The sequence below is a fragment of the Cibotium barometz genome, chromosome 48 (assembly GCF_041138505.1).
Source record: "Cibotium barometz isolate CiBa-2024 chromosome 48, ASM4113850v1, whole genome shotgun sequence".
Lineage (NCBI taxonomy): Eukaryota > Viridiplantae > Streptophyta > Polypodiopsida > Cyatheales > Cibotiaceae > Cibotium > Cibotium barometz.
The window spans coordinates 44,647,400-44,661,211 of record NC_141093.1 but is presented as its reverse complement, the minus strand read 5'-3'; the positions used below and the strand labels follow the sequence as shown (position 1 = coordinate 44,661,211).

Genomic DNA, 13,812 nt, shown 5'->3' with positions numbered 1-13,812 from the left:
TTTATAATATTTCACTATATATTAGTCTTGTGGTATGGGACACGAGATTAATCTTGTGTGAAGTATTTCGATGCATACTTATTGGTAGATTTATGTGGGATAATTTTTGGTGGTATGGGACAATTGAATTTATTACACGTAGAACTCCTTGTTGATACAATGTCTTTTGTTATAAATTAGAGAAGATACTTGAATTTATATATTATATGACAATTGATCTCCTTTGCTCACAATAAGAAAACATACAACTGAGGTTAGTTACTTATCCAAGTAGGAGGGATATTACATAATGTCCACCTTTTAGTTGTATGGGGATGCTCGGACGCTAGTGTGCCATCCTAGTGAATTGGTATCGTGGGTGACTCCACATTAAATACTGGTTACCTAGTGGTATTGGCATAGCTCGAGACTATGCTTGACATGTGTATGTTGTTGAGGTGTAACAAGCAGTGCCATGCTTGACAACTATATTGTGGTCAAAGTGAAACAAGTGGACTATGCTAGACAACTACACACGGTCGAAGTGAAACAAGTGGTTTATGCAATTGATGGTGCCATTCTAATTGAAAGTGTAACAAGTGGCAACACACTCCATGCTAGATGATGTGTATAATGATACTCTCATTATAGTGAAACAAGTGGTAAGTGTATGTTGTGTTTGTGCCTATCAACATTTCATATTGGGATTAATTAGAGAGAAAGGAAATTAATTGGAACAACTAATATGTTTACGTTTGAGAAAATAGTTGATGAGGAGTGCATATGTCGCACATAAGGGATCTTGTCTATTTTTTGTGATTTGATGATGAGTGCAAGGGTCACCAATTTAGGTGTTGCACGAGTTTTATTGTTGCAATTTATGTTCACCTAAGCCTCTGAGCCATGCATAATTAGTCTTTGAGCCATGCATGATTAGCCTCTGAGCCATGTTCGGACCCCCGAGTTTACCTTGTAGGTTATGGCGTCGATAGCTACGAGAGCATGCTGTTTTGCTGTAGCCTTTTTTTCTATGCAACTAAGGACAGTTGTTTCCTCAAACTGGAAGACTGTTATAGGTATATATTTTATCATATTTTGATGCATAATAACTGTAGAAAAATATGCTTGATTTAATGTGCAAAAGTGTACAAGGTTATTTAATGAATTATTTTTGTTGACCATGTGCCAAATGTTTGTACAAATTATTTATGCACGCTTGTGCATGGCATGGCGTTGCTATATTCCTAGCACATATGCTAGAAAGCTTGTAGAGCAAGCTTGGGCTAAAATAGCCATGTACCCTATTTTTTGATGGAATAAAATCTATAAAAATATTCAAGCGACGATGCTTTTGGGGGGGCAGTTGGGACCCAATCTGGTGTCATCTTGCGTTTGTAGTTTTCTGTTGGCACGCTTCCTGAGGTCCCGTGTACTTTGCCCGGTCATCGCCCACACTTATGGGGTGCCTAAAACATGTTCTCTTCATACATACAAGCCTTATATGGTTGGCTTCCATTACAAAGGTGGGCCCCTGGCCATATGCAATGTGAAATACCTAAGCTAAGGTGGGGATTACAAAATGTGTATGGAAAAGGAGTAACAACAACCTTACAATAAAGAGCCGAGTGTGCCACTTCCACCACCACATGAGCAATTTATAAGAATCTCCTAAAAATCAACATTTCCTAGATAAAAAAATTAATCCACCATTAGATTCCAAGATCCTTGACTAAAACAAGCTTCGACTAAACCAAGAAACAACTCCTCTCACAATGTCTTGCAATAAGATCCCCAGTTGGTCTTTTTTGGGAAACTTTATCGATTAAATAAGAATATTCTAAGTCTTTACTACTATTTGACAAGGTTGCAAGTGTTTTCTTAAGGTTGCAAGTATTTTCTTAAGGGAAAAAATCTGGAGTAATCTTCCTCATTTAACATCTTTGACAAATGCTCATACTCTGCTCATCTTCTGTTTTGTGGGACTCCATATTAGTATAATACATATTAATGTATTAATATATTACTCCCATATTTCGGCTAGCGTGCTAATAATTAATTAGCACCCTTATGGGCACTAATTAATTATTAGCGCTCTAAGGTGGAAACCTTAGCGAGCACACAACACCCTTAAATTTCTTTTTTTGGGGGAACGTTTGCTCACAGTCGCGCACACGCAACGAAGGAAATTTTTTAATCTCTCTCTCTCTCATCGTCGTGCTCTCTTTCTCTCATTGTCGTCGTGGTCTCTCTCTCAACTAAAGCATCGCTGCACATAATCACGCTTAACCCTCTCGCATAGTTCAGATGGATAATATGAACAAACATATTTCTTTCTCTCTCTCTCTCTCTCTCTCTCTCTCTCGCACGGAGGCAAAAAGCCTCACGATCAGCACGTAGCGTTCGTCTATTAATATGAAATAGAGGCAATGAGAGAAGCATCTCAAAAGTTCATGATGGATAATTATTTTTATTTTTTTTAAACATCCTATCAATTGCACAACTGCACGTCTTTTTATTAAACCTTCAACCTTGCCAAATGCTAAGGTTTTCCCTTTCACCTAAGGTCACCACTCTCTCACTAATTAATTAATAGCAAATAAATATTTTGGTCCCACATTTAGGTTTGTCCTCCCTCAAACCCTCTTCACTACAAATTCCCCTCTTCCCCTTGGCTAAAAGCATTGTAAACATAATTTACTTCATTGTAAATTATAAACATCATTTAAACTTGACTCCTCCAATATCTATTGTTCCGCCAAAAAACAAAACTTGAGTCCTCCAAATATAATATAATAAGCAATGATGTAAACATAATTATGTAACTATTTCAACATAAATCATGAACTTCATTTAAATTTGACTCCTTGCCAGAAAAAGGGAGAGAAGACCTAGGCGTTAGGCTTACAGCTCTTGTAGCGGCCAGCCTCGCCACGTTGGCGTTACCGACGCGACACCCTCTTCATCAGAACTTTTGGCTGCTGTTCGTCTTTCAATCGCAATTCACAACAGCATCAACAACGATCTCTAGATCAGGTGAAAAGCAGGGAGGAACTCCACAGAACGTGTTGTTGGCGCCATGTTCAGGTATGCCCTTTCTTTGTCGATCTGCTTTCACCGGTATTGCGTAAAAAGCACAAAATTTTAATTTATTCGCGGCCATCCATAAATATCCAACTAGGCGTCTTTTTGGCCGATTGATAACAGCCGGTCTGATTGCAAGAGTTTTGAAATATGGGCAGAGGTTCAAGGGATGTACATTGAAACATTCTTCTAAATGGCAGTGTGAATTGTTTCTGTTTATGCCTGTGAGATGGCCGTACAAAGAATTCTTGCAACATATTGTTTCCTTTTTCAAGTGGAAGAGTGATCTTACAGAACTGAATCCTGGCATGTAATGGTGAGGTGGATGTTTCCCCCCCAATAATTACCTTGTGAACCTCTTGACAATGTGGGTGCATCCAAGGTGCAGAGAAAGGCATTTATCTGTGAGGAGAACGTTTTGGACAAAGTGGAACATGTGGGTGCATCCAAGCTGTGCTCGTGAATTGTGGGTATAGCAACCCTGATTGCATCACTCTGATGTTAAACATTAGGTGTAGAGTGCCATTGTGTGATTGAGAGCTTCAGATTCTCGCCCTTTGTCTTGTCTATGCTTCAAGTCAAGCTGGGTATTCCATCAGATTTGACTAAAAGATGCCAATGTGAGCTTTTAAAGGGAGCAAAGATGGCATCAAGATTGGTTAGAGTTTGAACCTCAAAAGCCACCTTGAGGCAACCAGCATGGGCTGTGGGATTTGGGTATTGTGGCTGCCATAGGCTGCACTTTCTGCAGCCCTCTAGTGTGAATTTAGCAGATGTGAGGCAGCCCTGCAACAATATCTGGTTCCTATCCCCAGCTCCATTAAGTCCTCAATGAGGATTACAGAACGAGCCAGCAGTGTAGACCTTGTTTGTTCTTACACTTTTATCAATAAAGCAGGCAAATGCTTTGCCTTGAGAGGGGGCGAGCCATGGGGGATTACATTTTAGGTGGGCGCCTGAAATTTGTTTGGGGTAGTTGGGAATGAAGGGGTGGCGAAGGGTGAAGGGACAAGCTACCAACCATTGGTGACGACCTGACTAGCCATTTACTCGCAGAATTTTTTTTGTCCTTGTGATTAAATAGAAGTCAAGCAATAAAACAAAGCAACAAAACCAAGGGTTAAAACAACCAAAGGTTTGTGAGACAAGCCTAAACAACAGAAAACAAGAAGAGATCAACATACATACATACATAGCAAGAAGAGATAAAGATACATACAAACACGTTTATGTGTATGATGTGTATTGTGTATATGTATATGTAATGTGTGTTCATGTGTGTGTGTCAGATGAGAAAAACGCTGAAGAGAAGGTACCTTCAGGCTGAAAACGATGAAGCCCAGGTGAAGGTAGAGCAACCAGCAGCAACTGTCCAGAAAACGCAGCAACCAGAGGGCTGCAAATCTGAAGAAACGCAGAGGAGAAAGGGCTGTAGACAAGGCAGTATATGGGGTAGCAGAAAAAACGCTGATCCTAGAGTGATGATACCATGATAGAGTGTGCACGGTGCAGAAGCAAGGGGAGCACTAGTATGTGCTGAACTGAGAGTGCAAGAGAGAGAGAGAGAGAGAGAGAGAGAGAGAGAGAGATATGAAGCTAATAAGCTGAATGTACTGCAATGAAAGCAATCCTGAGCAAAAGACCAAATAGTCTCATAAGTGAAGGATACAAAAGAGAGCTAGTGTGTCAACGCATGAACCACACAACTCAAATATGAATGATATGAAAGGGGAGAGGCCAGCCCACCTATTTATAGGTAAAAGGGGCCGGCCGACCGGGGCATAAGGAGCTGGCCGGCTGGAGCAACATCACCCGACCTGGGAAAAAATATGGGAAAAATACGGCCACCCCACAACCAAGGGCCATAAAAGGGAACAAATATGGGCAAATACATGGGCAGCATATGGGGATGAATATGCTAACAATTGTGCCCCTTAACTGGTTGCCCTTGCCGCCTTGCATAGGCGGCTGGGGTTGGTCCTTAGGCAAAAACCCTAGCCGCCATAACCCTAGCCCTTCGTGGTGATTCCATTGACACACAAGCCTGCTGTGCCCTCCTCTTTGCTCTTCCAGCCCACTTACTCTACCATCCTTGTCTGCCAACAAGGGAAAATTTTCAAGGGCAAAGGAGTCTACCTTGAGGATTTCCTCGCACTAAGGAACAGCCCACACTTTCTTCTCCCCTCCTCAGAGAAGCCATGCTGCGCTAAACTTTGTTAATAAATTTTGGCAAAGATGGGGTCACCTCCCAAGGTAAGGTCCACCATGACCAAGCCGTAAAGCTATCTGATGTGGAACCACGTAGGAGCGAGGCTTAAGGCTAACCTCCTAGCCATAGAGTCCTCTGGATTCACCCTTGAGCTGGAGGCCATAGCTGAAGTAAGACCTAGCGTCCCATACCACCAGGCCACACCCTATAGGTGTCGTCGTGGTGAACATCCCCAATGGGCCATGCTCAATGATGTCAGAGTCCGTTGGACTCACCCTCGAGTAGGAGGCCATAGCTAAAGTAAGACCTAGCGACCCATACCACCAGGCCACACCCTATAGGTGTTGTTTTGGTGAACATCCCCAATGGACCATGCTCAATGATGTCAGATCAGACAATCATAATAACCTTTGAGGCTAGGTTTCGCTTATATAGGCCAACGAGCTTTACAAATAGCCCCAATGCTTTCATAAGCTTTTAACCCTATAATTACTATAAATATGCCTCCACTTATATGCCTTTTTCCCACGTTAGGGATATCTCCCCTCTAAGTGCACTGTGTCCGGCCTCCAACCTAACCCTGCGCTAGTGTGTATGACGAGGGGGGTTGATCTGAACTTGGCCAATATATGGCTTGTGGCACTGATGGCTTACTCTTGAACATGTGTTAAAACATCATAAATTGCAGTCTATCCACTCTCGGCCAGTCCTCTTGTCCTAGGTCTGGCGCCCTAGAAAGGTGCCCCATACACCATTGTTGGGTGGACAAGAGTATCAGATAACTAGCATTTGGTACTAGGTTCTTGGAAATCGGCCTATACCAAGCGTGTGTGGGAAGCTCGGCACATGGTAATAAGCGAGGAGTCCCCATATATAATGTATACATATGATTTGACCAACTCAACTTCATCTCCTTTGTATGTGGAAGTGTTCCTGGTTGCAACCGGATAGGAGGTGCTAAAATGCATTATCTTGGTCTTTCCAAGATTTACTGTGAGGTTTCTCATCACAAAAAAGCGTGCAATGCATCCAGATGTCGTTGCAATCCGTACTGAGTTTGAAATGAGGACTATGTCATCTGCATCTACTTGTGACAGCCAATCGATCAATGAATCTTGAGATCTCATCTATGTATAGCCCAAAGAGTGTGGGAGAGAGTGGATAGCTAGCCTTGTGGAGCTCTTGTAAGCGCCCAAGAAATCATGACCTAGGGACCGAATCAAAAGCCTTGCGGAAATCTAGTGTGGAAATACACAATGCTACAATAAACCCTCTGTTGGTGTGTCCTAGCCTCCTCAATGATGGCTATGAAGTTAAAGATACGATCCAACGTTGAATGGTTCCTCCTTAAGCTTGCTTGTCTTGGTCAAATACTGGAATTGTGGGGAGCGGGGACATATCAGCCCTCAATGTGATAAACCACCCAAGGTAGGTGGTGAAATGTATCCCGTGATGCAAAGAACTAATGATAGATCAGGAGATCACAGTATTGAGGTAAAAGATCCAAATCAGTCCTCTACCAGTGGAGTTAAACGAGAAGATAAAGGAAAGGGACCGGCTCTTAGCTTGATAGGAGTGGAGACCATTCCAGAGATCATGCCTGTGGCCAAGAGGACAAGAAGTACAATGGCAGAATCTGAACCGTCATCTAAGAAGGGAAAACATGTCCAATTCGACATCAGCCCTCAACCAGAGAAGAAGAAAAGGAAGCCAAGAAGACGCTATAAAACTTCGGATTTGCGTATCGATCAAGGTCAGGAAGAATACACCCTGATGGGAGATTTAAAAGGAAGGGCAGCCAATATAACTTTCGCCCAATTGCTTGGATTGTGTTTGAAGCTCAAGAAAGAGTGGAAGAGGTTGGCAAATCCGAGGAAAGCAAATGAGCAGGAGCCCACGCAAGGTGAAATGGACTTGATGTCTGTGGAAGACCTTCCTGATATCTGTCCATCGGTTGATGCTTGGTGTGGAGGTGTGAGTGTTGGAGAAGTATATGTGGATGGCGGTGCACAAATCAGTGTAATGACTCAGTCCTTCACACAACACTACCACCGGAGGGTGGATGGCCAATGTGAGGCCGGGTCTCTCCCTCCCTTCTATCCCAGTGCGCGACCTCAGACCAAAAGGTGTGTTGGAGGGATGAGAGAGGTTAAGGGTTCTTTTTAACCCTTTATACTGAGGTCTGAGAATCTTATGCTGGATATTCAATGTACACGTGGCAAGCGGGAGGATGACTTGCCAATACCTCCCTTCGTCCAAAGCTGGCTCCATTAGGGTTGTTAGAGGCTTTTGGTACGAGGAGGGTATGGTATGCGCCTCGAAAGACTCGTATTTTTTAGAGATGTTAGAGGCGTTTGTTATATTATATATATATGTATATATGTATGTGTGTGTGTGTGTATGTATGTATGTATGTATGTATATATGTATGTATGTATAATGATAGATATATATATATAGATAGATAGTGATAGATAGATAGAGAGAGAAAGAAAGAAGGAAGAAAGATATATTAACGTCTACAAGAGGCCAAAGTGGCCTAGAAGACAAAAGTACCGATACATCCAAAACTCAAGGAAATTAAATGTCCCGAGTAGAAAATGAAAAGCATAAACTGAAAAACAACTAGCTATAACATGTGGCCAAAGAGGAACTAGTGGCTTGATATAACTGTGCACTCATCCCATATGTCTCGCATAGGTCGATCGAGCATAGACAGGCGGAAGCGTCGAGGTCGTGCCGCACGACATCATGCCAATTTCGCCTGTATCCTTTGATAATGTATTGGCTGGGGCTGCGGCCTAGTGGGTCGTGGACGCTGTGCTCTAAATAGCTCTCCAGCTCTGTCGAGGGTGACTCCTCGAGGTGGTTGTGTGGGCCCAGTCGAATCCTGGTCAACGGTGCACGGGGTCGCTGTTGCTCTGAAGAAGTCGGTAAGGGTGCGTTGGCTTGTGTTTTGGACATGTCCCCCCTATCTGGAGCGTAGGATGTGGTCTCAGTGTCTGCGCAGCTCGAGGAGAAAAAGCCCAAGGCAACGCTGGTCTGAGTAGTCCATCACTCTGGACAACGGCCCAAATCCATCTCGGAAGAGGCAATGAAAGCGCCCCCGGATCTCGTAGTACATTGGGCACCGACATATGTAGTGCTCCTCAGTCTCTGGCTCTAACTGACAGAGCTGGCAAATCCGATCCTCAAGGGTAAGAGAGAGAGAGAGAGAGAGAGAGAGAGAGAGAGAGAGAGAGAGAGAGAGAGAGAGAGCGTCTACTAAAGACCCAATGGGCTTATGAGACCAAAGTGATACCATAATGTCCATGGCATGTCTCATCATGGAATGGAAAATAAAACAGAAAGAAAACATAAATATAGCTATCTCATTGGGGTGATACAAAACTGTCCATGGAAACTCATCATGGAATACTAAGAACATAAAAACATGGGAGCAACATCAGCTCCGAGTAGATGGTATACCACTCTCCAAAATGTCAAGCATGGGGCTGACGAGTATGGCCGAGAGGTCTCCCTCAGCTATGTCACGTGGAAAGGTAGCTTGACGGCGGTGGAGCATGTCTTGGATCTGGAGGAGCTGATGAGGTGATCGTGGCCGGCGGGGGGGTCGAGGGCGTCGGGCACGCTGGAGTGCAGAGGCTCGGTCCGAGGTAACTCCTCTCGGGCGAGGTAGGTCCAGAGCAGCTCGTGGAGGGTCCACAAGAACAACTATGTTGGTGTCCTCCACCTATTGGGTCCGGAAGAAACTAGTGATGGTTGGCTACCGAGGGAGGGGGCGGGGTGGCTAGGGCCTGTGTCTCAAGAAGGTGTCCCTGTGTCTGCGGAGCTCAAGCAGGAAGAGGCCTAGGCAACATTGGTCCTGGAAGTCAATGATCCTGGAGAGTGGACCGAATCCCTCACGAAATAGACAGTGAAACCTCCTACGGATCTCATAGTATACTGGGCAGCGGCATATGTAATGCTCCTCCGTCTCAACCTCTGTGTGGCGTAGTCGACAGATCCTCTCCTCTCTGGGTGTTTGTATGAGCTTCCCGGCTCTGAAGATGTGCTCAGCTCTACCTGTCTCCACTCTGAGAGGTGGTGGGAAGAAACCCGTATCTGGCCAATCGCAATCCGCGTGGCATGGGACATGTGAACACTCAAGTAGCCCGGTTGCTGGATGAATCCATCCTCAGTGAGTGTGAGGAAGTGGTCTGTGTAAAAGTGCATCTTTGTGGGGAGCTCCGGGGGTGTGATCCATGTGCAATGTGTGTATAGAGGCTAAGAGGATTTGACTAGATAACCCGGTTGGTATCCTCGTGAGACAGTCGGAGAAAAGGGGAGTCCAAACTGTACTGAAGCGGGGGTAGGCGGTCCATGCAGAGCCCATATACTGAGAACCAAGTGGAAACTAGTGCATACCATACTCGAGGGTGCCCCTCAAGTGCTAGCTGCTGGAGGACTCCAGGGCAAGCCTTGGGTACCTTTGGGGATCCATGTGACTGATGCGATGGAGGTATGTGACTGTGTGGAAGAGTGCCTCCACTACCATCGGGGCTGCAGCAAACTCTGCCTAGATAATCTGGTGTGGGACTGATGGTTTGTTGCGGATCATACGGGAGAACATCATGACCTGGGGCCTCTCAACTCGCTGCCAATCCTCATCGGATAAATCTGGCCCCCAGAAAGCTGCTCCGTACATCAAGGCTGGTGTGACGAGGGTGTCAAAAAGCCAGCCCTTCGTCCTGGGCTCTGGAAATGTGCCTAGAAGCACTGCTGCTCAAGTAAGCTCAAGGCTGCATATGCCCGCGTCACTCTGGCATGTGCTGCGGGAAGCATGGTAAAGTGTGGGCCACTGAAAGTGATGCCAAGGTAGACATAGGATGAGACAATCTCCACAGGATCCCCTCTATATGTGAAGCTCAATCTGGATGTGACGGGGCGAGAGGTATTGAAGACCATTACCTTGGTTTTACCAAGGTTAACAGAGAGGTCCCGTTGAGTGCAAAAGTCATGTAAGGCATCCAATTGTCTCTGAAGCCCTTCGGTTGAGTCTGAGAGGAGGACGATGTCATCTGCATAAAGTAGTATGGGGATCAATATGCTTGCCAGTGTGGGACCAGCCCCGCCTAATCCATCAATGAAGCTCGAGATCTCATCAATGTAGAGGGTGATAGAGGGCAGCCTTGTATCACCCCAGTAGTGTTGGAAATCTTTTGTGATGTACCTCCTGGGGCTCTCACTCGTCCGGTGACGGACTCATAGAGGGCGATGATGCTCCAAACCATGTCAGATGGACTCCGATCTCCTGTATAGACGGTGTAAGAGGCGGGCTCGGGGTACAGTATCATAAGCTTTGCGGAAATCCACAAAGCAGCAGTAAATCCTCTGGTGTCGTGCTCTACCCTCCTCGATGATGGAACGGAGGGTGAAGATGTGGTCAAGGGTAGAGTAGCCCCTTCGAAAGCCAGCCTGTCCTGAGGCTCTACATCCCTGGCTCTCTGCAAATGAATTGAGCTCCGCCTCTAGCATTGATCCATAGAGCTTGGCCAATGTGTGGCCAATCATGATCGTCCTGTAGTTATTAGGATCAAGTGGATCTCCGGCTTTGAGGATGGGGGTGATGGTGTTGGTGGACCATGAGGGTGGAAATCCTTCACAAAGGGCTCTATTGAACATGTAGGCTAGTAGGGGCGCTAGGGTATCATGGGCATGCGAGATGTACTCGGCAGTGAGTTCCTCATGATCGTGGGCTCGCCCATTGCATAGTCTACGAATGGCCTTGAGGACCATGCCCTTTGTGAAGAAGGTGGAGGTGGTGGGGCGGGGATCTGGTGGTGGGGGTAGGGGTGGTTGATGGGGGATATGATAGAGGGAGCGTGCATAGGAGTGCCATGTGTCTGGTCAGGTGATAGGTGTGGGAGGGCGATGTTCTCGGAGTTTCCTCCATGCCTCTTTGCAGTTCGGCCCTAAGAAAAGTCGGTATAACTCATCCACTTTCCGAGCGTAGAACTCTCGTTTCTTGCGTTGGGTGAGCCGTTGAGAAATCCGTTGCGCTTGGCGCTTCGTGATTTGCCCAATCCGTACCTTGTGCTTAAGATGGGAGCGTGTGGCCTGACATTCGTCATCATACCAACCGTTCTGGGGCATGGAACCGCAAGGTGGCTTGGCGGTAGACCGCCGCGTGTAGCTGTGGCGGATGTGTGGAGTATGGTGGTGAGTTGTGTTGCGAGGGTGGATAGGGGGATAGTAGGTTCCACATCCTGGAGTTGGCGGTAGATGTGGTTGGAGTAAACACGTGATCAAAGAGGACCTGAGTGTAATGTGAGATGGGGGGGGGGTGGTGGAGGGATAGGTGGTGTGCAGGTAAGAGTGAAAGAGAGGTAGGCATGGTTAGCTTCAAAAGGGGGTGGCGGAATGGAGAAGTTGGGGATAAGGTGTGCAAAAGCCGAGATCCCATAAGGTAGTCCACAGTGCTAGTACCTCCTGAGTGAGGGAAGGAGGTGAGGGTGCCAGAGGAGGCCCATCGGGACATCCCGTTATAGATAACGAGACCATGTGTAGCTCCCAGCTCTAAGAAATATCTCCCACACACTGCGACCTACTCACGGTCCTGTGATGATCGCTTCAGCCCTGTGTCAGTGATGTCCATGTAGGCATATGCTCACTTATGGTAGTGCTATGTGTGAACAGGGCTTAACCAAGGGCACTTTTTCCCATGTGGTTTTTCCCCTTGGACATCAAGTGTGAAAGGACACTCTTAACATATAATATTTTGTACTTCTATATTATATGGATGTGGCACACATGCAAGAGTTGACTTGCATTTTGTGGATACCACACTTTTGGCTCTCTCTCTCTCTCTCTCTCTCTCTCTCATTTCTGTGTGTGAGCTTCTCTACCCTGCACCTAACCCTAATGTGCAGGTTTGTGTGTGTGAGTGTGTGAGTCCAACACCCAACAATCCAGCTCCTGTAGTCTGATAGGGTCGTCTAGATCGAGTAGTGGGACCTGTTGACTTCCCGTCCTGGCGTTGAAATCCCCGAGCAAGAGGACTTCCCCCAACTGTGAGAACTCCATGATATCCTCATATAATGGTAAGTACGGTGATTGGCCATGTTGTGAGGCGTAAGGGGAGTGGTGTGGTGCAAAATAACACACAGCAATGTGGATGACTCTGTCACTGCTAAGCTATAGCCGCACCCAAAAATATGGTGCATCCTCGTCCTTTCGGACGATGCTGAGAATTTGTCGGAGATGGGATCTAAAAAGGATAGCTACCCCCCCCCCCCCCCCCCAAGAGCCACGTACTCCTCCTGATGTGCGGGTCTCGAGTCTCAACTCGAAAAGCTGACTCCCACTCATACCCGGCTATGTATGGTAAGCCCCTCTCAAGGCTCTGATGAGTCTGTATAAAAAAAAACATCCCTGCTTGTGAGAATCTCGCTCAAGCCTCGTGGATTCGACCACAACATGCCATTGTTGTTCCATACTGCCAACCCCAGGTGTTTGGTCTCATAGACCCCACGTCCCTATTTGGGACGGCGCTCAGTGATAATGACTCTACCATCTCTGTAGATAGCCCACTTGCTTGCTCTGCGGGCCTCATGAACAGTCACCATCGCCTCACGCCGGTGTGCCACCTGTGCTGGAGTGAGATCATCTCCCATGTACACCTGTGTGCCCTTGAGGGCAGCCCGTCTGTCTAAGAAGGCGTGTCTGCTGGTGGCATCAGGGAATCTAATGATGAGGGGTTGCTCTCGTGTCATATCCTTTCCTGCCCTCCATGTATCTGCAAAGGGGGGGGCAATCCCGTCCACTCCTAGCATCTGGCAAAGCGTCATGGCATCCTCCTTTGGGGAAGCCCCCGCCTGTAGCCCCGTACTCTGCGGGGGTTTGTGCTTCTCCTCCTTGAGAGTCTCATGTATGATGCTCCGCGGGGGTTTGTGCTTCTTCACCACCTCCACCCAATCTTTCTTAGTGGTCTGCAGTTCTCCCCCAGCTTATCACTCGTGTGTAGCTGTTCTAGATTTAACCAGCAGTCCATCCCAAAGCCATGTGACTTAAAACCAATTGTTGGTATGACCCTACTATGCTGGTTGTCTAGAGGACTCTCTGGAGGCGATCTCTATGTAGTGTGTAGATATGTATGTGACTACGTGGAACATGACATCTATGACGAGGGGGGTTGATCTGAACTCGGCCAACACTATGGCTTGTGGCACTGATGGCTTACTCTTGAACATGTGTGAAAACATCATAAATTGCAGTCTATCCACTCTCGGCCAGTCCTCCTGTCCTAGGTCTGGCACCCTAGAAAGGTGCCCCATACACCATTGTTGGGTGGACCAAAGTATCAAATAACCAGCATTTGGTACTAGGTTCTTTGAAATCGGCCTGTACCAAGCGTGTGTGGGAAGCTCGGCACATGGTAATAAGCGAGGAGTCCCCATATACAATGTATACATATGATTTGACCAACTCAACTTCATCTCCTTTGTATGTGGAAGTGTTCCTGGTTGCAACCGGATAGGAGGTGCTAAAATGCATTATCTTGG

At 46.4% G+C, this 13,812-nt stretch overlaps 1 protein-coding gene across 1 annotated transcript in view; it reads left to right on the top strand.

Annotated features, from left to right (window-relative positions):
- Positions 1-2,837: 2,837 nt before the first annotated feature.
- LOC147611206 (vacuolar protein-sorting-associated protein 37 homolog 2-like) overlaps positions 2,838-13,812 on the top strand; it is a 56,784-nt gene continuing 45,809 nt past the window's right edge. Inside the window, exon 1 of the mRNA XM_086785872.1 lies at positions 2,838-3,063. Coding sequence (XP_086641998.1) covers positions 3,056-3,063 — 8 coding nt within the window. The 5' untranslated portion in view covers positions 2,838-3,055. The remainder of the gene's footprint in view (positions 3,064-13,812) is intronic.